This window comes from Ursus americanus, chromosome 8 (genome assembly GCF_024610735.1).
Source record: "Ursus americanus isolate L20-20 chromosome 8, mUrsAme1.1.p, whole genome shotgun sequence".
NCBI classification, from domain to species: domain Eukaryota; kingdom Metazoa; phylum Chordata; class Mammalia; order Carnivora; family Ursidae; genus Ursus; species Ursus americanus.
Genome location: NC_142134.1, coordinates 49,740,597 through 49,767,471, shown reverse-complemented (window position 1 = coordinate 49,767,471; position 26,875 = coordinate 49,740,597). Strand labels below are relative to the sequence as shown.

The 26,875-nt window shown below is 38.4% G+C and overlaps 1 protein-coding gene across 5 annotated transcripts in view; it reads right to left on the bottom strand.

Moving 5' to 3' along the window:
* Nucleotides 1-26,875, bottom strand: part of ATP8A1 (ATPase phospholipid transporting 8A1) — a 224,253-nt gene that overhangs the window by 101,205 nt on the left and 96,173 nt on the right. For all 5 annotated transcript variants that reach the window (XM_045816092.2, XM_045816093.2, XM_045816091.2 and 2 more), the window contains 7 exons: nucleotides 24,876-24,948; nucleotides 22,560-22,665; nucleotides 21,221-21,303; nucleotides 16,395-16,444; nucleotides 12,056-12,125; nucleotides 6,423-6,507; nucleotides 3,386-3,525 (listed from right to left, as the gene is read on the bottom strand). In XM_045816092.2, the coding sequence (XP_045672048.1) occupies nucleotides 3,386-3,525; nucleotides 6,423-6,507; nucleotides 12,056-12,125; nucleotides 16,395-16,444; nucleotides 21,221-21,303; nucleotides 22,560-22,665; nucleotides 24,876-24,948 (607 nt within the window). The remainder of the gene's footprint in view (nucleotides 1-3,385; nucleotides 3,526-6,422; nucleotides 6,508-12,055; nucleotides 12,126-16,394; nucleotides 16,445-21,220; nucleotides 21,304-22,559; nucleotides 22,666-24,875; nucleotides 24,949-26,875) is intronic.

Sequence of the window (26,875 nt, the reverse complement as noted above, 5' to 3'; positions counted from 1 at the left end):
CTACTCTTTAAACGGAGCAGCTTTACTTTTATCTATCATACACATGATGATTAAGGTAATATTTTGTTTGGAAAATGGGGTTTGCTCTTTAAAAAAAGATTTAAAAACGACTCTCATGGATTAAACTTCACTATCTTATAGGCTAAGTCTAATCTTACGGACTACATAAAAAACAAGAGTCCAATCACATAAAAAAGATTACATAATCAACATGTCTTATTAAAGTAGCCAAAGAAGAAGCCAAAATGGTTGACCCCTAACGCTACGACAGCTGAATTTAAAGCCAGGCAACGCCCCAGCAGGATCTGTGCTCTGACATGTTGAAAGCTGCCCCAGTAGGGTGGTTTTAAATGGCAGGCATCCCCAATTCCTATGGAACACTCACCTTCATTGATTTTAACAAGGAATGAAAGCTCAGACCAAGGAAGGAATGATATTGCCTAGGCTCAAGATACACTAAAACCCCTAGTCTTCCAATGATCAGGGATGGGAAAAGCATTTGTCAGAAAAATAGCTTTCAGGGGTGCCTGGGTGGCGCAGTTGCTAAACGTCTGCCTTCGGCTCAGGGTGTGATCCCGGAGTTCTGGGATCGAGCCCCACATCAGGCTCCTCCGCTAGGAGCCTGCTTCTTCCTCTCCCGCTCCCCCTGCTTGTGTTCCCTCTCTCATTGGCTGTCTCTCTGTCAAATAAATAAATAAAATCTTTAAAAAAAAAAATAGCTTTCAATGGCAGACTCTTCAGTGCCTGTTCTTTTCCCCCAAAAAGACCTCTGATCTTTTGTATAGTAAAACAGAAACAAAAAAGCCCGCCAAACCCCCTGATCTCCTTTAACTGGTAAAATAATCTTTGGGGTTTCATTTTAATAGTGACCACCCCGCTGAAAGCTTCTGTTGAACCAAATTTTTGGGTCACCACTCTGGGGTCCTTTAGATTTCCTTACTTAAGGAATTTGTTCAGACCCCGATGCTCAGGGTCTCAGCTGAGTGTTCCTTATTAGCTTGTGTTTCCCCAATACTTAACATCTATTAGCAGCCTCACTAAAGTTAATGAAATTAATACCTGAATGAAATTATGGTTTCAGGGGTAGGGATGGACACAGAAAACCAGTTCTTATTTGAAAACTGGCTGAGCGAGGGAAACAATCCCTTCACCTTTCTGGCTTTTAGATTTTTTTTTCAATAAAAATTAGAGACCATGGCTTATCAGAAAGTAAAAAGGAAATAGGTATAACTTCCCCTTTTCATTCATTTTAGGAAAGAGTCAGTCAGAGGGAGGCATCTGTATTTGTAAGCTAAGAATATACACGCAACGCCATTTCCCCAGGCAACTTAAATTTCGGCGTGACTCATGATCGCCATCTGCTGGAGAGAGGTTGATCATCTATTTCATGTAAGAGATGGAAGTCGCAAGGTTTTTAATATCAGATGTTGTGCACACATACCCCCCTCCCCAACAACAACGGTTAAATCTATAAAATCTAATCTATAAACTCTAGGGCACTCAGAGTAAAAATGTTATTAGGAACATTAAATATTCAACTCCAGAATCTGACAGTGTGTTTCCTGTAGAAACAAAATGTAATGTTTAGAATCCATTTTCAAATAATTTGATGGTGACCTATTATATATTAATTCTACCACATTACCACGGAGGGTAAAGGCTACATTATCTTCAGGCTGTGTACATAAAGAGACAGGAGAAAAGTTATTTGTAAACGGCAGTTTTTGGTTTTGTTTTAGTTCTCAAAAGAAGAAGAAAAACAACAGATTAAAAATCAATACTGTTAGTACTTTAGGACAACACGTAACTTTGGTTGGAGAGACTGAAAGAGATTATGGTCATGGCCTTATAAATAATAAAATATTTTATTTTGCCACATAATGCCCCAAAGATATAATCATATATAAATACATCAGGGGGAAAAAAGAGAGAGAGAGAGAGAGATTGACTGAACAAGTTAACTGAGGGCAAGCTGTGTGTGTAATTCTACAGTTGGAGGATAAGTATCATGCTGGAAGGTACCATATGTGCTAACCCAAGTCTTCTGAGAAATGAGTAGGATACAAAAATAAGTTCAAATATAAGGAAGGTCTGAGCTGTGATCACAGTCTATTGAGGAGACAGGAGAAACAATATCTCGAGTCACATATGGCCACTGTATAGAGCAGAGAAAACCGCCTGCAGCTAGTGCAGGACATTCCCCAGTATTACACAGAGGGGAGGGCACGCGGGGAGCAGCTCGGGGAAGGGAGGCATGGGTGGTGCCGACCACCTTTCAAGAAAGGAAGCACCAGGGAGTAAATTGTTTGAAAGAGAGGAAGGAATTTAAAAAAAAAAGTCAGCTTTTACTTACCTGCAGGCAAGATCCAATAAGCTGAAGCTAACAATGAACCTGATTCTGTGCAGTATAAACATGAGTACAGTTAAGGAATTCTGCAATTAGGAAGGTATTTGATGGAAAGTGAAAGGTTAGAATGAGCTTAGTGGCTGGGAGCATGAACTCTGGAGCCAGAATGAAGATTCTGGCTCCCCTTTTTATGAACTGTGTAATCTCAACCAAATTACTTAACCTCTCTGTTTCCTTGATGTCTTCATCTGTAAAACTGGAATGAACAGTACCTAGCTCAAAGGGACGTTGTGAGGATTAAGTAGTTAATAGATTCAAGGGCTCCAAACAGCACCTGGCACACAGTAAGTACTGCACAAAAATGTTTGCTATTTTTAATTAAGGAAGCAAGATTTCTTGCTATTTATAAAGCATCAGTCAGAGTGTAGCCACCACTTTTTGGATGAATAGCCTTGGTTTCCTTGTCTGTAAAATGGGAGTATTTCAGTTGTGATGCAAATGAGGGCTGTGTGTCTATACACACACACATATACATTTATGTACACACACGCACACACACACATACAATGACTAGCCAGGGATGAGCACCAGGTTGTTCACTTATATAGTCTCTATTATTAGCTATAGAGTCACACAAACTATACTTGTATTACATTATTTTGTATCCCACACGATACACCTTGATCAACTCTATGCAGACACGCATGCGTATGTGACTCGTGTGCAAGCATGTGTGGAGTAGGGCATGTTTATCCTCAGTGATGCAGAAGCAACAGTATACACTGACAAGAAGATGGTTAGACGAGCTTCACTTTGATGCATAATTATAAAAAGTAGGAAGATCTATACAAAGCAATTCCAGAGACTTTTCAGCAAAAGCCTTAACCGTTACTAAGATGTGTCAATGCTCAGACCAGAGGAGATTCAACAGTAAGTGGTGTGTCAAGATATTCTGATCTTTATTTATTGGCTCCTTGAAAAGACTGACACTTTCTGGAAACCAAACTTTCTGTACGAGCAAAATGGTCTTTCACGTACCTTTTCAATCAACTCATAACTCTCTTCGAGCTTCAGCAGCCGGTTCTGCACAGATGTGGACGCGCGCTGATAGACCGTGCGCCACTCCTCAAAGTCGCTCTCCGAAATCTCAGCCACAGCAAAACATAAAGTTCTTAACCCTGAAGAAAAGGTAGCAGTCATCCCCCCAACACCAAGTAAGATTTCATTCAGAAGTCTGACCCTTCCATTTTTATGTAACTAAGTTTTATTTTGAAAAGACGGATTCGATTCAAACAATATGGGTGACGTCTGATTCACTTAGGGCACACCCTCGGTATAAAACGCGTTATCAGTGCTCCCCTCTCCTTCAACTGGCAGCCTTTCAATGCAGCCTTTGCGCTTTTTCCAAAGTGATTTTTCCAACATCCTGATCTTATCAGGTTACGCTTTTGCTTGAAATCTTTCAATTGTTCATCCGCAGGATGAAGTCCGAACCGCAAAGGCTGGCTCACTCACCATGCACCAAGTGTCTTCAAGCTCCTTGTCTGCCATTTACCTCCCATATACCCAGGTCTCTGCACATGCTGGTCACTTTTTCTCCATTCTGCCCCCTCCAACTCCCTCCACTGTCTGCCCTGAATCTACTTTAAGACTCAGTTCATACCATCATCTAGCTGAAGCGTTCTCCTCTTGCTCAGACCCGGGGCAAAAATCCCCAAATGCTCGTATGGTGTGAACGACAATGTTTCATATTGTTTTTCTTGTGGATCGCCTGTATTAGTGTATAACTGTTGGAGGGAAGGGGCCCTGAGCCTTTCATATCTAAAACTCCGGTACTGAGCACGGTGGCTGGCTTACGACAGTGGCTTCACAGATGCTATTGAAGAAAGAGAGGGACTCCAATGGGGTCTACTCGGAAAGCCATCTGCCTCTTACAGGAATATATGGTTGTACTTACTACTGCTCTCCATCGCCGTAAATTTAAATTTGTAGTATATTTAAGAAACAAAACAGAGGATCATAGGGGAAGAGATGAAAAAATAAAACAAGACAAAGTCAGAGAGGGAGACAAACCATAAGAGACCCTTAATCATAGGAAACAAACTGAGGGTTGCTGGAAGGGAGGAGTGTGGGGGATGGGGTAACTGGGTGATGGACATTAAGGGGGGGCACGTGATGTAATGAGCATTGGGTATTGTATAAGACTGATGAATCACAGACCTCTACCCTCTGAAACAAATAATACATTATATGTTAACTAACTGAATTTAAATTAAAAAAAAAAGAGAAAGAAATAGTAAAAAAAAAACTAAAAGTCTAAAAAAACTGAGGATAGTGACAAAACAAAGTACTCATTAGAAACACCCTGGGAGAAGAATCAAAGCTGATATTTGAGGTGACCTACTCCCAGTGCTCGGTGCCTATCAATTTCATAATTCATTTGGAAGCTACTCTCAGCCAGAAAAAAAAAAATGGTGGATTGGAACAAAGAAGAAGCAAAAGCATTTATCAGTCAGGACAAATACAGTTAATTAGGTTCCTGAGAAGACAACACCCTCACTCAAGGTCATTGACTCTCAGAATAACTAGGTGCTAGTGATCTCAAGCCAAATAAAATATGGCCAGGGAACATGTCAGAAACGAGAAGCAGAGAACGGAGAACATAAAGTGCCCAGAGGACTCTGTCTTCCAAGAAAGGAGTAGGGTTGTGTACCGCCAGCTCACTGAGAGTAGAACTTAAATCTTTGGGGCCATATCAGTACATGTTTTTCTCTTTTGGAAACTTGGCTGGTGACTACTCTGGGGTAGCCACGGAGTAAAAAAAAGTGTTGTTCAGCCTAGGGCCAGAAAGAATAGGGTGGAGGTGAAGGCCAAGCCAACTCAGCTCTAAGAGCTTCAATATCTTTACATCACAGCCAGAGAAGAGAAAGATGCTCCCTCAACCCTCCTTCTGAAAAAGAACCAGCGCTGGATGCCGGCTAGGCTGTACCTGCCAAGCCCCGCTGAGGCTGCTCCTTGGGGAACCCGGACTCTAGGAACATGAGTGTCTCCATGCTCTTGCATTTTCGGAGAACTGAGAGAAGGTTCTCTATGTCCTTGCTTTTCAGAGCCTAGTGCTTTTTAAAACAATCCTATCTGTTTGTAGCTTGTATGAAGAGGAAAAAGGATTTGATCCGAGGTCAGGCTTGTTGCCACTGGCAACAGTTTCGGCTGAGGCAGACAAGAGTGAACATTTAGATGGGAGATTGATTGACTGACTGATTTTGATTGAAGATTTTATTTATTTATTTGACAGAGAGAGGCAGTGCACACACAAGTAGGGGGAGAGGCAGGCAGAGGGAGAGGGAGAAGAAGGCTCCCTGCTGAGCAGGGAGCCTGATGTGAGGCTCGATCCCAGGACCCTGGCCTCGTGACCTGAGCTGAAGGCAGTCACCCTAGATGGGAGATTTAGATACTGTTGCGGCTACTTCTGTTAAGTTCAGAGATAAGACTCTACAAATTCTTGGAGTAACTGACCCTATTGTTTAAGGACTCTCATGTCCTCCCATCTTATCTAGATCATTCCCCCAGACTGTTGAGCTGCACAGATCATCTATTTCAGTAGGACAGAGAGACAGGACTCAGCCTGCTTACCTCACACAGAGCCTGTTATGTGGTAAGGGTTTAAAAAGTCTTGACTTGAAACTACACTGACTAGCTGTTTTAATAGTTATATAGGCTTATTTATTTCTTATCTTCTGTCTTACTCAGATTAGAATATCCAGTTTTTTCACTTCTTTTCCTTCTACACTGCTAAAGATACAATGTATTTAAAGTGTGAATAGTATCCATTCTAAAAAATGAACAGATTTATAGACCCTACACCCCCGAAACATGGGACCAAGTCTCTCAAAATTTTAACATAGGAAAGTAAAACAAAAATAATGAGAACAGCATATAGTATAACTTAAATTATCACCAGTAATTGTTATCTTGCTTTAGGAATTTCTAAGTAAAATAACAACAATCCCGCAAGACATCAGTAGCAGATGATTTCTTTTTATTGTAATCATGCTTTATCCCGTATTACACTCACCTTCTGTAGCAAATTGTTCTAAATGTTTTAGGGTAATTTCTTTGTATTTTGAAGTCTCTGCCAGTCTGTCATATATTACGGTGTCCTGGAAAACAAACAGAAGGTATAATACACTTCATACATTCAAACTTAAATACATTTTGAGTTTAATAACAATGATGTTGGCAACATTAGCAGCAAATCAGTATAAAAACAACTCTGAGATTAGTTTTAAAACACAAAATATTTTTCCCCAGTAACACTGTTCCCCTAACGACATTAAGAAACAAGGTTCGAGTCCTATATTTTCATCTTTCTCCTTTGTGAATAAACCCGTAGTTACTCCAGTGTTCCACATCTCAGATTCTATCAGTACTTCACTTATCTTGCAAAATCTCCCCCCCACCCTGTGAAGGTTTTGCAGGACACTGCAGTGAGGGCATAGCCACCCTAGGAATACATAGGTGCCACAGGGGAGAAGGTCCAGCACTCAGAAAGTCTGGGAAATGCTGGCTGAACCAAGCCTGGCCTGCAGTAATACTGGTAATACTTCTCAGAGCCTTTAAATCGCGAATGTGCCCCATAGATCTCTAAAGGGCCATACAGTATGTGCCCCAAACTCATTCACTGTGAAGCCTGAGCTAGAGATGACGGCATCTGTAAGGGACTGGTGCTTCTACAGAACAAACTTTGAGAAACACAGGTCCAAATGCACAGAGGGCTGGTGGGCATTATAGGGAGAATTTTGAACAAACCTAGCATTACCTGATAGCTGAATATTTCTGATTGTGTCACTTTAGTCTCTAAAAGCTCAATTCGCTTAGTTTGTGAAATTCAATTACTGGATTATCTTTAAAGTCCCTTTTAGCTTGAACGTTACACACGACTTACGTTTCTCTGATTTTTGCCCCTTTATAAACTGCTTATTGTTCCTTTAGTTATTCTTCGGCTTGGGTTTAATGTTTTAAGAATTTTAGTGTTCAGCCTCCATGGTTTTATTAGACTAGGAAAAAATAAATCATTTACCTGCAATTACTTTCTCAGTGGTATTACCCATTTTGGGGTCTCCAGTCTCAGGGCTGAGATTTGGAAGCAGACTAATGGAGTATGATTTAGAACCCTTGAGAGAAACAAGAACTTAGTGACCTCAGAACAGATGGAATATTCCAGGCCCCAATTATGAATTTCTTTTCATTTTTCAGTGGTGGAATGGGAAGGGGGGGCAAAGCAAAAGGAAATGATAATTTCCCCTTATGGCTCCTTTCTAGGAATGAAAGGTATAACTTATGAACTCCATTTTTTTCCAGAGGCTAATGACATTTTCAATGAAATTAAAATAGGCCATCTTAAAGCCAAGAAAATCTCTAAAAAAAAAATTAAAGTCATGAAAACAAAAGCGATAAGGGAGATTAAATTCTGCCATGTAGCCAAGTTTTCTAGTGGAAGAAACTGATGCTCAAAATAGAATTTTCTACTTTCTTGATAGTATCAAGGAAAGCAGGGGACAGAATGTGGCCTTCACATGAATTAGATAGCACGTTTTTAAATGACAGTCACAACTGGCCATGCTTACATGTGAGAAATAAATACATACAAATAACCTATTCACCCAAAGTAACACTCATTTATTCAGAGTGCTACATCCAGTATTTGGTACACGGTTACGACCAGAAAAGGCTTCTTCACAGGAACTAAAGCATGTGTATCCCCTAAGATGAGACTTAGAACCTAAAAGAGTCTACATTTGCAGGAAATCCTAACTGAAATTACTTATGTGGTGTCCCAGCCCTCAGTAAGGTAAGAGCGGAAAATCGATCGTGAGGCGACGCTCCTGGGACAGCATGGCACAGTCAGGAAAGAGCCTGGCGCTTCACGATGAATAATTCACCTGAGGTCAATTTTCACTCAAAAAGTCGTTATCCTATTCATCTTTTAGATTCAAGTTCCAATGCTGCTCTGTCCTCACCTATGGTGTCTTGCACGTGGCAGCTGTTCAAAAAATATGTGTTGCATGAATAAAACACCTGTTGTAATCCTCAGTCATCCTGAAGCATGTTTTACAATATTGCCAAATAAAGAAGGACTATACGATGAAATGCAAGAGTCAATAGTAAGAAGGTAGCAAATAGAAAAAAGAGGTCTGACATAATTACTTATTTAAGCACTGCAATTTATACTGAAGTTATCTAGGTAATCTTGCTACAAAGGAGGCAGTTGCCAGAGAGGACTGTGATCTTGCTGTCAGGTTACCCAACAAGGGGAGACTGACTGACCAGCTGCACGAAGCTTTGGCCCCTGTGATCTGGGACATTTGCTAAAATCACCAGACACATCTAGACGAAAGTGCAAACTCTTCTGTGTTTGTGTGTGCCATTCCGATGCGGCTGTACTTTGTCTATGGCGTGGTGGTGGACTGCTAAACGTAAATAATTTCAGATGTGGTCTCCTTGATGGGTGGCACAGAATTTAACGTAGGGGGCACTTAGAAATTTTCTGTCACTTTAAGGTCCCTAGAGCATTAAGTATAATAGTCAAGTTTCTAATTTTTCCTCTGGTATATAAGTATTGGGGGAGGGTTTTAATTTTCTTGAATAAATTGAGATTTTAATTATGTAAGTATAACTTTTGTTAAGTTGGCTACTATTGCAGATATAATGTGTATTGTCTACTTTTCCTTTTTCCTCATTTAAAAACTAATAAAGGCAACCTCATTGCAGAAAGCCTAGAAAAAAGGAGAAAAATCATCCACATACATGCACATCACAGAGCTACCATCTCTGTGTTATGCTCTAGATGCATTTGCCTTACTATCTTCCGATTCCCTAACTGCACCCCTGCCCCTTCTACTCTGTTTAATTTAGACTTTATTCCATTCTCTGCTGTTTTCTCTTACATTTATGATTTCAAATTTAGCTTACACATATCTCCATCCACTCCATTTCTTTTTGATTAAAAATAGTTTTGTTTTGTTTTTTTTAAATCATGTTGAACTAAGCATCCTTGGTAAGACTTGTCTACACAAATGATTTCACCTGGAGTGAATTCATGCCCGGGTGTTTATGTGCTTGTCTCTCTGGCACAAGATTTGTTCATGTGTCTCTAAGTTTTGCTCTCCTTGCTTGTGCACACCCCAGTCTAGTGGTTTTATGTACCCCCCCAGCAGAGTTGGCATGAATTTTTTCTTAGTCTCTTCTCATGATTAGGAAGCTCACCACTGTCTCAGACGTCAAAGAGGGGAGGCTGGCTCCCATCCACATTTTACAGAAAGCACTATTTGCTCCCACTGTTCTACAGAAACCAAATTCCAACCACTGCTCCCTGATCCTGACCCCGGACTCCCACCCCACTCAACTCAAGACCTCAGTTCAGTGTGCCACGCTGATTCTCTATTCCTATTTGGGGCTTCAAAGACGTTTATCCTGTTTTTAAGCCTGGCTCTATCTTTCTGCTCTCTCTCTACACTGTATCCATCACTGTCATGAATCTGGAATAGAGGAGATACATCAAAGTTTGAGCAGACTGTGTTAACTTGACTGGGAAGTATTAGCGCTGACTCCCTAACTGACTCTTACTACTAAAGTCTTCTGTTGCACATGTGACTGCTGATTATTCACTCTAGCAGGGCATCAACACTCCTCAGACTCTTCCCACTCCCGGTCTCTCTCTTTAGACCCTCTCCTCCTCACCTTTAGTCCTCCTCTCTTTCCATGTAGTATTTTCTTCTTATAAGATCTCATCAATCGCCTGCTTTTAGCTTCCAGCTACACTTGTTAACTCCTACTTTGTACCAGCACCCAGGTTCCTTACCCTGTGAAATCCAAGCATCTCTGCCTCATGGCCCAGATGTAGCTCCCAACCCTTTATCATGGAAATGGTACCACTTCATCTACTCGGTCAAGTCCAAATTGGGTAATAATCCTAGATCATGGTTTCCCCCTTATCGCCCACACGTAATCAATTATTAAGTCCTAAATCTCTGTCTTCTCAATCCTCTCTGCAACGATCTTGGTTCAGATCCTTATCAGCTCTTGGACTACAGTCAATAGCATCAATGCGGAACTCTGTATGCATCTCCTTTCTGCCTAAAGTCATTTTCCTAAATGGCGTCAGAACAATTCAGAAAAAAGTACAAATTCTTGAGCATCAAAAAACAAAAACAAAAACAAAAAACCATTACCTAACGCATGTCCACCTTTCCAGGCTTGAATTCTACTATTCTCTGCCAAACTACATGAAATTCTCAAATGCACCTTGTTTTATAAATTTCTGCCTTTTTAGTATTCAACCACATTTCATAGTCAACTGTGTGAGTAGTGAAGGGAAACAATGCAATAAGCAACGTAACGTATGCAAACTATCTCCATGATTATTCAAAAAGAAGTCCAATGTTTTTATTTTTTGTTCAATGCTTTAACTCCTCAAACAGAGGTTTGAGATAGAAGATTACTCACAACTAAGAAAGGAAGGATGTGAGTTGGTTGCAAACTGGACACATAACTTATCATTTAAAGTGGAAGGTCTTCGAGGCTCTCTTTATTCCCTTATCACTAAATGCTACCACTGGAATGTGAAAGAGCTTTACAATATACCTCAATATTGTATCCTAAACTTCTCTTTATATATATTTCCCCAACTAGGCTTAGTTCCTGACAAGTGTTGGGTCTTATCTTCCTTTCTCCAAAATCCAGTTGAAAGTCTGGTAAAGTGCACACAATGAATAAATGCTAGTTGTTTCAATCAACAACCAGAGGAATTCTAAAACTAAATTTATGAGACATCGTGAAATAATGCTACCAAAATGCTTTAAAACCAAGATATTCAAAAATTGCGCTTCAAAGCTTTAAAAGCAAGGTATTGAAAAACATTTTCGACAAAAATTTAAGTAATAAGCTTTGGTTTACTAACAAGTGCAGTTTCCAAGTTTCATTTAATAAATCAAGGTTGTTGATTATATTTAAAATTGGAAAGTTCCAGATTGGTAAGCTACCTGACTAGTCCAAGTAGACTAGGTACCTGGAAAGTATAATTCAGAAGGAAAACACTAATTGTAGAAACAAAACGTGGCTCTGGTCAGTAGACTCCTTATTTTTCCATGAGTATAAACATATTTCATCTAGGAAAAATCACTTTGAATGACACATTACTCTTTCTGTCAATATAACCTGCCAATATACCAAAGCCAACCAATAGTCAGAAATTCTTTTATAATGAAAACAACGCAAGACAAATAGTAATGACCATATGATGAAATTATAGCAGTAACCGTGATCCATTTTACCTCCCTCTTTCTATGGTCTTTAAAAAATTACATTGAAACTGGTGAGGATCACTACATTTCTAATACAATTTCAAAGCATTTTCTGGTTTAATTGTCTTCTAATGTATTTTATAATATGAACCTCAAATATTATGTATCAAAATTGAGATTACATAAATAAGTTAGGGCAAATTTTTTCAAAGCACCAAATTTACCCAGAAGGAATTCCAAATTTCACCAGAAGAGGCTGAACACTATTACTATAAAACACCAAGGAAAGTGGATGTCAGCAACTTTATGCTAAACATCTGTGTTACATTTCCATAGCAGAATGCTGAACGTATACATTATAAACCATCATAAATCAAAACTGTAAAAGACAAAAATAAAAACTTACAGCTCCTTTGCAGTAAAGTCGTAACTTCCCGGATGGAGTGCGAACAATCACTGACATTCTTTTTCTCGCGCTGAAAGAGGTTTTCCATAATGTGTCATCATACTGAGAATATGCATATATATGTTTGTCATGCCTCACATATTTTAATACTCAGAGTGAAAAATACATTTTACCAAATTATGAGCCCTATCCTTCCACATATACAAACATCCCCTGGGTGTGTGGTTTGGGTACCTTTGAAAGTTACATTCTGTTTTTTTAAGGCACCAGGGTACCATCTGCAGCCCTAAAGGAATAATTTACAAAATGGATCCTGGGAAACCTGCAGGAGTTAGGATCCGCCTGGACAGAAGAGAGTTCTGGTTCAATGCTTTTAGATTTAAAAAATATTTAAGTCAGTATCTAAGACGCATTGTATGATATAGTTTTTAACACAAGCAGAAAAAATAGTCCATTGTAAGTATATACCCAACTCACACAGAAAAGCAAACACTGGCACTTTAAAACTGACTTCAGCATTCACAACTGTTATTTTTCAATGATTACTAGCAAACCACCGGCAGCATGTAAAAAATCTATTCGTATGACCAAGCTAGCCTAATGAGCACAAACATTTTAACGCTGTGTTGGCCATATAAAAATGTTGGTCAAAAAGCATCTTTCAGTGCATTTGCAGAGACAGCAAGTAACAAACTGGCACAGCCCTGCATAGGATATGCCTCATTTGGAACCAAGGGTGTATAAGCATTCTCTCCAGAAATGAGGGGGTGGGGGGGGACTTCTTAAGTGTCTGTAGCTATTTGTTTTACCTTGCAACATTCTGCTAAAAACGGAGATGAGTCCAATATAAAGTAGCCAAGATATGGTGTCCTAGCATACAGTTGGGAGTTTCTGAGGCATCTAGAAACATTCAGTCCTCTGTTTCTCCATCTCTAATCCCCACTGTATTAGTTCCTCTGACCACCATCCCTGCACTTTGGGAATACATTTAATTGGGCCCTCTTCGCAATGACACTGTACAATCTATATTCCGTCTCTGCCCTTCTTGGCGCCTCTCTTAGTTCAACTTTCATGAGATAGTCCCATGCTCATCAACCTTCCTGCTCTTTTCTTCTCTTGGCAAAACTCCCAAATCCAGGGCAAATGGGAACCCTTTCTGTGGCATCAGAGCAGATAGAGCAGGAGAAAAGTTGCCCTGCCACAGAGCTTAGGAAATCCACGATACACGTCACCTGCATGCTGCCTGCTGTCCAGCGACACCACTTCTTCTAATAAGCTTGCTCTCTCACCGTCTGCAGGACATGGAACACCTTCTCCTTTCTCCAAGTCTTTAATGCACCCTCATACTCCAGACCCTTGGAATTTCTGCAATTCACCTTGATGGAAGCCTCAGACAAGAAATTCTTATTCTTTCTGCCATTGACACCCACACATTTATACATGTTTCTGCTGGGCACCAACCTCTCTGCCTCTTTTCCTGACAATGGAGGAAGTATTTCTTTTCCTTTCAGAGACCTTCCTTTTCCATGTGCTGTGAAGCCCCTTTCTTCCTCAGTAACCTCATTCCTAGAGTTACGCTGCTCTCCCCTGACTCTGCATCATCCCCTTCTGGACAGGGTCTCTATCATCAGTACTTAAACACGTTGGAGTCTCTTGCTTATAAAACTCAGCCCAAGCAACCCACCCCCACAGAGCCACAACCCCTTCACAACTCAACCCCAAACACCTGCAGTGCACACCGGCCGTCTCTGCTTACATCCGCTGCATGCCACCCTCTCACCCCTGCCCTGTCCCGTGTGCCCCCGTCCTTCCCACTTGGCTTCTCTCCTGACCCTCCCACTGAACGGCTGAATCCAGCAAATCTGTTCCACCTTCAGCTCACCTAACCTTGCTGCGGTCTCTGACCCAGAGGACCCCTGTCACCTCGGAAAAAAGCCTCTTCTCTTGGCTCTGTGCTGTGATCCTTCCTCTGTCTTCTACGTCGCTAACTGTACAGCAGTCTCCTTCGTGGATTCCTCTCCTACTAACCACCCCTTAGAAGTTGGAGCTAGTCATAGCGCAATCCTCAGCCTTTCATGTTTCCCTCACTCTGTATTTTATACCCAGGAGATCCAACTCATTTTTGTGGCTTTGGTTCCCATTTACGGGCCAATGACTACCATATTTATATCTCAGCCATCAGCTTCTCTTTTGTGTTCCAGGCCCTCACATCCAATGCCTGCCCCTGACACCTCCATGTGTGTATCTCACGGGCATCTCAAACATAATGATTCAAACATCTCATCCTGCACATCTATTCCTATCCCTGTATGTGCCATCTGTGTAAATGGTACCTCTACCCACCCGGCTGTTCATGCCGGAGACTCCAACCCCTCCCTCTTTTCTTCTTCTACTTCCAATCCATCCCAAAGGCCCCCTGACATTCTTCCAAAAGGTATCTGGTTTCTATCAACTTCACTTTCTTTGTGCTACCATCATCCTAGTCCAAACCACTAATGTTTTTTCCAGAGTCTCTTTTAATACCTCCATAGTCACTTTTCTCACTTTCATCCTTACGCCCACCCCATCACTGTATCCTGAAAGACCCTAAGCCCCTAACCTTGCTTAATTTTTCTTCGTGGTGCTTCAAGGTGTGTGTTAATAAACAAATATACCCAAATGCTAACTGATATACTACTTATAATATTTTGTGGGTATAATGCAAGTTGACTTAGGAAAAACAGCCACTTTGACATGAAAAAAAAGGTGGGGGATACATTTTGGAAATACTCTATTACAGTTACTCATCAACTTCTCATGCATTTTCCCTTGAGCCTTTCAGTGCATACGAGTAAGGAAAACAGTGTTTAATACATTAGACAGACCCCATTATTTTTGATATTAACCAATGGCATGTGGTCACTCCCAACCAAGACAGCAACTAAAGTTGGCATTGAAAAGGAAATGACTTTTCTTTTTTTTCTCCAGTAAGTTACATGTTTTTATTATTTTTTTAGTTTTTATGTAAATTCCAGTTAACATACAGTGTAATATTAGCTTCAGGTGTACAATTTAGTGATTCAGCACTTCCATAGATCACCTGGTGCTCATCACAAGTGCCCTCCTTAATCCCCATCACCTACTTAACCCATCCCCCACCTGCCTCTCCTCTGGTAACTATTGGTTTGTTTTCTATAGTTAAGAGTCTGTTTCTTGGTTTGCTTCTCTCTTTTTCTCCCCATGATTGTTATATATATATATATATATATATATATATATATATATATATATATATATATATATATATATATATAGTGTGTGTGTATGTGTGTGTGTGTGTGTGTGTGTATATCTCACATCTTTATCCATTCATCAGTTGAGGGACATTTGGGCTCTTTCCACAATTTGGTTATTGTTGATAATGTTGCTGTAAACATCACAGTGCATGTGTCCCTTTGAATCAGTATTTTTGTCACCCTTGGGTAAATACCAAGTAGTGCAATTGCTGGATCATAGAGTAGTTCTATTTTTAACGTTTTGAGGAACCTTCATACTATAGGAAATGCCTTTTCTAGCCAGTGTACAAGCTTGCCTTATGTAGGAGAAAGTTCGAGAAGATAGGTGAGCAACTATTTCCTTGAACAGCAGTGTCACTTCCTGCCTGTGGCCTGGCCTTAAGTGCCCTGTTAATGGTGATGTAATCTTTAAAAGACCATCATGTCTGTTAACTGAGGCCTATTTGCCTCAAGAGCGTATTAGTTCGGAAACGACATCATGCAAAAAAAAAAAAAAAGCCGAACTCCTACAGATATCACTGATTATTGTTATAAGGTCTCTATTATTTGACCTTAGGAAATAAAGTTAAGTAGGATAACCTCCTTGATTTCTGCTTTTTCCTACTAAATGGCAACTGGTTTTATACCTAACAGAAAGATGGATATGGTTTCTGAAACCCCCAAGATAGTTAGATACAATGAACACAGAATTAGACTGCTGGGTTCCTAACTCTTGATTCAGCTTCAGTACACATAAATCCTGCTGCCTCTAAGTATAACGATGTTTCCAGATCACCAGCCATAAGACTCCTGGTCCTATATCCCACAGTTGTGACGCAGACCAGCTTTGTTCACAAATATTTTTACACTGCCTCCAGGAATCATGTCTGGCAATACTCTGAAGATAGGTGTTTATGATTTATCAGCAGCTATGACAATTACGAGCTATATTGCAGATTTTAAATTAATATTTTTCTAGATAAATTTAGTTAGAAAAATAAAGCATACTTTCTAGTTATTTAAAAGGGAAAAAACATATGTAGAAATTTATCTCACAGATACAAATCACAGAGCAGATGTCTTACCTGGTGAATTCCAGAACATTGAGTAATTCGTATCTTTCTTCTTGTCCCAGCTATAAAGGAAAGGAATACTTGATTACATCATGTGGGAAGCATCTTCGGCTTCTTGGAAATAAACCCCATGCATGAAGTTTTAATGTAAAAAATAACACAAACGAAGCATCCCTTCTGCATATATCCTCTTTAAGTGAACTTATTAACTTTCAGGTTAAGAGGGAAGACTGAACATACACATTTAATTTCTGTCTTTCCCAAAGCCTTACTAAAACTGTAGTAAACACTTCATAAAGAAAGAAGCTTACAATGGCAGGAAAATAAGAAAAGAGAAATAGCACCAGAAATTTGGAAGCTAGAACACAGATCAATGAGTGGTAGCTTAGCAGATCCAAGAAGGCTGAATGCTACAGTGGTCATGGGAAAAGCTGAGCACCTACCTGATTTGTACCATAAAATCTTTAAATGGTTTAAGTATGTGAAAAAGTAGATAGCCCTAGAACTGTGAGGTAAAAGAGGGGCCTAAAATGGGGAGGGAGAACTAGGTAAGAGCCACTTGAAAAGCAGCTCTCAGCACTGGCCCTTCCTTTGGTCTAAAAGAATCTTTTGTCTAGAAGTTGACTGGCATGGTTGAAGACATGGCCTTGTTATCATATTCATATTAAATGCTGGGTCCCAATATCCCAACCTACTCAGCCAGACTTTTGCAGGCAGAAATCAGGAGATTACTCTCTGGGGAATTCAACAAGCCTTAGAAGTACAGACACCATGACTTTCCAAACTAATCGCACCACACCACCCTACCGTAGAGCTCAGTGTAGACAAATACTCAGGCTCTGAACTGACACATCCACTTTCAAGTTCCTTCTTCTTAACCACAATACCAAAGATGAACAGACATCTAAGGACATTAATGTGGAACAGAGATATCCAAAACCAACAGATAAAAGCAATTTGGAGGAAAAAGAATTCAAAAACAAAATTTCCTGTGGACCAATGAAGATTCAGGTTTAGATTTCCTGATGGGCATGAGGAGCTGGTGGGTGGGTCCTGGATGCCTCTGCACTTCGTTTCAACACCAGACTGAAGTGGTTTGTCACATGCGTCATACGTGGCATTTTTTGCTCTACATTGGAACCGGATTACTGTGGCTTCCTGGTGGCATAAAACTTTTTGCAGTGTTTTACACTCTTGGAAATATTGCTGTATAAGCCAGTATATGCTTTTTAAGGGGACCCATGAGAAAAAAGTGTGAAACAATAAGACTGTTTATAATAATTCTTATGTTTTTATGTTTTATGATTAATGCTTATACCCTGGTTACTGCTCTTTAGTAGTATGGGAGGAGACTGGCCTTATGATTCTGCGTATTACAATTTGTGTCAAAACCCTGGTAGATCTTTCATACATCCCATATTCAAGGGCTACAGTAGTTAAAAGCTGCTCTTTTCTCCTAAGTAGAAAATGAGAAACTTTGGAAAAGAACATTTGAAAGTTGATTGTTTTTTAAAAAGATTTTATTTATTTATTTGACAGAGAGAGACAGCCAGAGAGAGAGGGAACAGAAGCAGGGGGAGTAGGAGAGGAAGAAGCAGGCTCCCAGCGGAGGAGCCTGATGCGGGGCTCGATCCCATAAAGCCGGGATCACACCCTGAGCCAAAGGCAGACGCTTAACCACTGAGCCACCCAGGCGCCCCTGAAAGTTGATATTTAACTTCTGATGAAGTATGCTTTTCCCAAAACTATAATCACTGCAGAACAACTGCAGTGATGGTTTGAGACCATTTTATATTTTGGTAAAAACTACAGTTTCACTAAAGGCTTGTAAATGTTTTGTAATTAAATGCTTTGTTAAATGCTTGTAAAATTTTTTAAATGAAAATTTCATAAAACTATCATTTCTCTCAGAGAAGTAATATAAGTATGACATTCATGAAATAAGAATGGGATACTATTAAAAAGAAATACTGAAAGAACAAAAAAAGCTTCTCAAAACCAAAAACATGAGAGCGGAAATTAAAAAAAAAAAACAAACCATGAATAGAAAGCTAAGAAGATAAAGCTGATGAAAACTTCCAAAAAGTAGAGCAAAAAGGCAAAGACATGAAAGCAGAAGTGAAAAGTTAAAGATTAGTTCAAGAATTCTAAAGAGAGAAAGCAGGGCAAAAACAGGGAAGGAAAATGGAATTATTCAAGAAAAATTTTCTAGAACAGAATTTTCTAAATGGAAAATGGCCCACCAGTGCTCAGTACAGTGGGTTAAAAATATTCCCACTAAGGCACAATGTCATAAAATATCCACACTTTGGGGAGAAAGAAGATCCAAGAACCTTCTAGAGTGTGGGGGAGTGAGTAGGGGCAAGTCACAAAAGATGTGGAATCACCACAGTTTCTGATTTCTCAATGAGGTGTACTAGAAACCAGAAAACAGTGGAAAAATCAAAATTTCTGAGGAAAATAATTTCTATCCCGTAATTCTATATTCATTCGGACTATCAAGTATAAGGGTAGGTTGGAAAATGTTTAGACTTTAAAGGACTACAAAATAAATAAAGTTAGTCCCCATGTATCTTTTCCCAAAAAGCCACTAAAAAATGTATTCCACAAAACTAAAAGAGTAAACCAAGAGCAAGAAAGACATGGGAGGGGCGCCTGGGTGGCACAGCGGTTAAGCATCTGCCTTCGGCTCAGGGCGTGATCCCGGTGTTGTGGGATCGAGCCCCACATCAGGCTCCTCCGCTAGGAGCCTGCTTCTTCCTCTCCCACTCCCCCTGCTTGTGTTCCCTCTCTCGCTGGCTGTCTCTCTCTCTGTCGAATAAATAAATAAAATATATATATAAAAAAAAAGACAGACATGGGATTTAGGAATAAAAGATCTAACACAGGATAGAAGTAAAGAAAGTTCTCAGAAAGATGATAGAGCAATTCCAGGATGACAACCATGAACAAAATGGTGACCCATCAGCCAGCACGTCTCAGAGCCCAAGAGTCAGGAGCTGGACTTACTGAGGGGCTATCACTGCTGTGTCTTCTGCTTCCGGAATGATTTTTTTTTTAAAGATTTTATTTATTTATTTGTCAGAGAGACAGCCAGCGAGAGAGGGAACACAAACAGGGGGAGTGGGAGAAGAAGAAGCAGACTCCCAGCGAGGAGCCTGATGCGGGGCTCGATCCCAGAACGCCAGGATCACACCCTGAGCCAAAAGCAGACGCTTAACGACTGTGCCACCCAGGTGCCCCCCCCCCCACTCCGGAATGATTTTTTAACCCGAAGAAACAAACACGAAATGCGTTCCATCAAAACAGGGAAGTTCACTAAGAAAGGAGATTTGAAACAGGAAATAGTGCCAAATGGAAGAAAATCAAAAGGGATTCTAAGTGTCGTAGAAGAATTAGAATAGCTGGCATAGACCAAAAAGAACTTCTAGAGGGATGGGTGTGTCTCAAGGTAAGAACTGCCAAATGACAGAAGATATGGGAATAATCACTAATAGGTAGAAAGAAAATTAAGCAATTGAAAAAAAAAGATAAGGGACTTATCTTTAGGAAATAAAGGAAAAATTATTTTCAGAAAATAATTTATACCAGGCAACATAAAATTAAAAAAAGCAAAAAAATCCTGAATACAGCAGTGTTCAACTATGAATACTGGCACAGGCATAATAACAAATAATCATGAGTTTTTTGGTGAGATGCAACTTATATACAATAAATTACACAGATGTTAAACGTATAGTTCACTGAAAACTGTGTCGTTTACAACGGTATGCTGGTGCAACCACTACTCCAATCGATAGAACATTCCCATCACCCTATAAATTCCTTGTGTTCTCCTCCAATCCATGTCCTCCCCTACCCTGAGACAACCATGTTTTGAATTCTACCCCCCCCAATCACTTTTGTCTGATCTTAAGAGAGTATGCCCTTCTTTGTGTCTAGCTTTTTCTGCTCAACATAATGTTTTTGAGATTTATCCATGTTGTTGATGAATCCATAATTCCTTCCTTTTTATTGTTTGGATAGTCCATTGTAAGTATATATCACAATTTGCTTACCCCTTCTCTTGCTGATAGACGTTTGGTTAGTCGCCAGTGTTTGACTACTCTGAATAAAGCTGCCGTGAACATTCCATTAGGTATCTGCTTGTGGACATAAGGTTTCCTTTCTCCTGGGTAACTATGAGTACAATTGCTGGGTCAGATGCACATTTACCTGTGTTAGAAAACTCTAAGAGGCTTTCCAAAGGGCTCATACCATTTTACACATCAACTAACAACATATGGGTGCTCCACTAGCTCTCTAGTCTCATTAACATTTAGTGCTGCCAATGTTTTTAATTTTAGCCTTTTGGGTGGGTATATAGCATCTCACTGTGATTTTAATTTGCATTTCACTGATGACTAATGATTTTTTTTTCTCATGTGCTCAGTGGCCATTCATATATCTTCTTTTGTGAAATGTTTGCTCAAGTCTTTTGCCTATTTTAAAAATTAGGTCTGAATACTTGTTTCACTAAAAGTTACAATGTAATTACAGTAATATAGTAATAGATATCCCAGGGAGGGGTAGTGAATCAAGAGCAATAAATCCTCATTTAACATAACAGAAGACAAAGTCAGTAGATACGTTCAAATGGAAGAATCAAAACAGATATCACTAATCGCATATGTTTTTGAAAATAGGAGATTTATAAATGCTTGAAGAAAGAGGTAAAGTGGCTGCTTCTGGAGGAGCGAACCTCTATTTTATTATGATCCTTTGATATTATTTTATCTTTGAAGTTATGCATATGTTATTATTTTGACGAAAAAGAGACTTAAAAATAAATAACTTACTGAATCTATAATCACTGAGTCCGGTGTTCTTCCAGTGAAAACAAAATTCAGTTGCTTGGCTGCTCTGACCAATGCTCCCTCATCTGTTTTAGGAAAAAAGGCAAATACATGGTGAGATAAAATAATTACCCCTAGTACAACAGAAATATATTACTATATTACTATATTTTTCTATTGAATTTTAAAAGAATTAAAATTCTGTTTATTCTGGCCCCTGTTGAAATCCATTTCTTTTGAAATCATATGACAATGCCGAAGAATGAGTAGACCCATCTTAAGGATCTGAGACATGTATGGAACCAGAAGTCGTATTTGACTGTTAGTCAACACACCGAAGAAGGGAAATTTAAATGTACCCTTGGTCCAGAATATTCTTTAAGAAATGTTTCTTAAAATAAATGCATAAGATTGTCTTATGTTTTATGCTTTTCCTCCTAAACCACTGAATGCAGAAAAATATGAATTGAGGATTCAATTTAAATGGATATAAATACATGGAGCTCTACACTTGCAACTAATCTAACACTGTGTGTTGACTCTACTCAAATTAAAAAAAAGAGAAACTTGGACAAAGGGAAAAAAAGAAAAAAAAAAGAAAAGGATATAAATGAACTGATGTTTATTTTATTATATATTACTTTCATCATTTCGTCATCGGATTATATCAAATTTTCTTGTTGCCGAGGGTAGGGTGTGGGATAAGAAACATTCACATAGTGGCCATCCTAACAATATGAGATGTAACATTTCTGCTTTTTAGGAATTCAGTACATTCTGCAAGGTCACAGATGCTGGTTTAGAATACAGTTAAAACACTTACAGTTCTATAAGTATGTTCCTTTCCTTCTTCCCTAAAATCTTGCAATCATCAAATTGACTGCCCAATTTTACATTGAAAATAGGTTTAAAATTAAGCCTAGGCATTAAATATTGATAACCATGCTAATACATATTTTATGGCATCCCTTTCAAATGGTGAACTTTCTTCATCCAAATAAATACACAACAAGCTCCTTGACTAGCATTTCCAATAGAGGAAAGCAAAATTGTTATTTTCAAAGAAGGGAGGAGAGCCTAAATGTGTGAATTTTGTTATTCAAATTTCCATGCAATTTATGTCATATGCCAAAAATTATGTGCATAAGGTTATATGTTTTAAGATATATATATTTAATTCTGAAAACCAGGTTTTTCTAATTAGTAAATACATTTTTATTATCTAAAACACATAATTTGGTTATTTCACTTTTTCAAGTTAAACTGATTTTTTTTCTAGACAACCTTAAATTTCAGAACAATTTTCCACTGGAAAAATACATTATAATTCCTTCCTTTGTACCTGGAGATGCTGCTTGATAAATAATCTTATCGCCTTCTCGCTCTGGTACTGCTGTGTGACAAACTGCCATCATTGTAAGAAACTCACATATTATAGGTGCAGTTGGCTGTAAAAAATAAACACATAATGCAACCCTTTTCATTTAAACATTCTGACACAAATGACAACAACGCTAACTTCCTGTCTAGTAAGCCTGTAGCTGTTAAGCATTGAAGGTGTGAGGTTATAGACAACAAAGAAGCCAACATCTGTTATGAAGAAAATATATTTTTAATTAAAATCATTCATTCTTACACTCTTTCATTCATTTTCTAAGCATTTACACATAACAACTTGGTGTGTCAAATGAAAACAGCATAGTGAAACAAAAGGTAGATATGGCCAAATCCTCAGAAGACAGGAGAGAAATTCTAAAATGCTCATTTACCTGAATCGAATTCCTAATTAGAGTTAAATTTTTGCCATCTAATCTTACTGGGGTTCCACCACTTTGTGTTGGTTGGGGCAATGATGACAGGGGATTCCTTTCTAATGCTTTGTCCTTCCTCTCTCCATAAATAATGACCTTAACCTGATGCATGTTTTACTAAATAAAAAGAATTGGTTGAGCAATTGCTGTGTACAATGCAATGGATTCTTACAGCCTGAGGAAGACATAAAAGTGGATCCTATCTGCATAGAGTTTATAGGAGAAGAGAAACCAGATATCTATCTATCTATCTATCTATCTATCTATCTATCTATCTATCTATCTATCTATCTATATTTTTTTTAAGTAGGCTCCAGCCCCAGCGTGGAGCCCAACACGTGGCTCAAACTTATGACCCCGAGATCAAGACCTGAGCTGAGATCAAGAGTCAGATGCCCAACAGACTGAGCCACCCAGGTGCCCCAGAAGCCAGATCTTTTAAGTTAAACATTTTGCTGTTTGGCTCCTGATGAAGATCAAATATCAAATAAAAAATATTCTTCTATGCTCTTGGAGAAACAACAAGAACAACAACAACAAAAACCCCCAAAAAACAAGTGAAGTGATTGGAAAGGTAAATCACAACATTATTTGAAAAATCTGTTTTCCGGGTCGTACCATAGACAAAACAGACATGGTCCCTGCTGTGTGACACGTAACTTATGGGGAAGACAGAACACAGATAAAGACACAAATATTTACTTATAGTATGAAAGGACTATAAAGGAGAGAATGTGCAAATATCATGTAATGTGATTTGGGCTAGTCTGTGGTTATTTTCAAGAGAATGTGATATTTAAGCTGAGGTTTTAGCCTCATGAAGAATTGAGCCAAGAGTTTTGCATCAAGCATGAATCAGATAAGACTGAAAAGATCCTATAGAAGGAAAGAATGAGGTGTGTTTGAGAAAATAAAAGCCAGTATGGCCTGAGGAGAAAGAAAGACAGAGTGCTTGGTTACAAGGAGACTGGCAAGGGGATGCTGGCAGTCTGGACTTCGGGAGGGAAAGTGAGAATGAAGTAAAGAAGACCTTTAGGATATATTCTAGAAGCCACTATTGATAAGGGGTTGGCCACTCTATAGAGCTGGAGATGGATGGAAAAGGAGGTATCCAAAGCAGCTCTCAAGTTCCTAGAAAGAAAATTAAAATAGGTGATGGAGCAATTTGAACCTGAGAATGTGGAGGGAAGAGATGGTCTAGGTCTTGTGGATCCTGAACGTCATAATGTATAGGATAGAAAAAGTACCTGTAAGAACACCTTGCTAGAGCTCCACCCAGGGGCACAGGTTAGTAAGACCACCTGTACTCAAGGAGCATGTTTTGAGGTAATGAGTTTGAGTTCAAGTTTTGACACATTGAGCTTGAAGTGATGATGAGAAAAGATTCTGGGGTTTAAACTCTAGGAAGCCATACCATTTGATCTGATGGAATGTCAGTTAAGTGTAAGTAACTTCATAAGTACCAGGGTCACACTGGATGGAAATTTCCAGAGTTCTTTTTGTATAGACTGGGCACTGGCCTACCATTTTGAGCAGGTAATTCATTTTTACAGATATTCTGAAATGGTGAATAATGAACTGTTTCATACAAATAGAATTCTATTAATTATTTAATATGAGACACTTTGAAAAGATAGAATATTGATTAACAAGAATTTCAAAACTGAATTCTTAACAGCCATGAATTTGCACAGGCCAAATAAAAAGTATTTAACAATAACAGATTTTGATAAGTATTAAAAATGATCATGAAACTAAAAAAAATATATAAACATGGAAGATAATTCAGAGAGATACTCATTAGCTTTCACTCATTAACAGAAAGACAGTGGTTTTATGTTGCTTACATGATTATTTTGGAGGTTTTCCAGCAATGACGAATCACTAAATGTTTTTTCGTCTCCAAACTGTGAGCTCTGCCTGAAGGGGAAAATGGAGCAAACCTGGTTCATTTATATAAGCCACTGATCTATTTGTAACTTACTTTTTAAATAAATCATTATGCCTGCAAACCCTTAATAGATTAAATATAATTTAGTCTACATTTCTAGATAAGATACCACAGATTTCACAACAGAATCATACATTATTTTCAAGCATTCTAAAATGTGATAGACTTTCCCAGTGTAATAAAAAAAAGAATTTTATAGCTCATTTTTCTGGAGTGGAATTACATTGTAGCCACATGAAGCTTAAAAAGATTTTTAAAAAAAGAACACCGCCACTAAAATACCTAGAGGTGAATTTCTATTTCCATAATTTTTTCAAGTTTTTAGAATTTCAGAATAAGGTTATTATAAAAAAATATTGATTCTTTTACTTTAACCTATGAGAAATCTTTATTTGTAGTGACTAACATTACATGATTATCATATGGAATATAAAAATATGAGTAATAAGCTTATATATATTTTATCAACATCTATCACTAAGAAATAAGTGATATATTTATGTATATATCATATTTGTTCTGCATATATAAGAACAAATCATAAAAATGTATGGAATTTTTTTTTGTGTTGGGGCTATCCTCAGATGAGCAAACACTTATGTACTTCATATGAAATAAATGGAATCAGAATTGCCTCTGTAATCTAGCTATTATAAATCTCATGGCCCTGCAATTTAATATCAAAATGCTGAGATTAAAAGGAAGAACATGGAGCACGTAAGTGGGAATGTCAAACCCAAAGGGTGTACTTTGCACTGTTCAGTGAAAATATATACATCTAAGTTTTTGTGAATAAAGAAGAAAATTCTAAAATTAATTCACCAAGGAAAATAATATGTCCAATACTAAATAACTGTAGCCCAGAAAGCTTTTGATCACCATTTTTACAGTTACAGAGTATTATCAATGCCAATGTGCCAAACGTCAAGAGTTTCAGATTTTTAAAACCAGCAGTTTCAAAGGAAGGAGAAATCACTGAAGAAAAAAAGAATCTGAACTAATTAAACATACACAGTATCAATGAAATATATTTTTCCCATAAATCAAAGGAGGAAGTTGGAACGTTTATAATAACATATATCTTTATTTACATGTAGTAGTTTGATCTATTAATTCTGAAAATTGTAATATAGTACATCTTCATTAGCATGTAGTTTTGAATTCTCAAAACATCCCTAGGAGGCAGAATAAACACGTTCTTAGTCTTCCTCTAGTTTTAAAGATGGGAAGAAAAATACAAAAGATTTTTTAAATGACCTATCAAGGGGAATGCAAAAAATTGGCATACATTTCTCCTCCAAATACTATCATTTCTTAAAAACAGTTTGTTACTGGGGCTCCATAAAGTCTCCCTATTATAAAAATGCATTCATTAATGGTTCATAGTTACACATTCCTACTTATTTGTTAGATAAATTGAAATGTCAGGGAATAATCACAATAACATCTTGCATGTGGAGGTCTATTTTCTTTCCAAAGAATTCCAGACTAAAAGTCTTCACAAATCTGAAGATATGTCTTATTAATCTCACCAGAAACCCTTTTATCTCATAAATCACAGTTACCATAATTGATATAACTTTCAAATGTATTTATAACAAATAACACTAGATATGCAACTGAAATCTTTACATGGACACCCCCCCCTACATTTACCAATGAAGCTTCTACCATGAATAATGCTAAGAACTCTTCACTCAGAAAGTGGCTTCTTTTCCAAGATCATAAAAACCATAAACAACTCATATGCTAATCCACACAGCCTGGGTTGGATAACACAGGCATGGAGCTCTCGCTACCCCTCTCTGAAAGCTTACAAAATGTTCAACTTTAGTAAACGTAAACAGATAAAATTAGGATGCTCATGCCATTTCAAAATAAGAACCAACTATATTA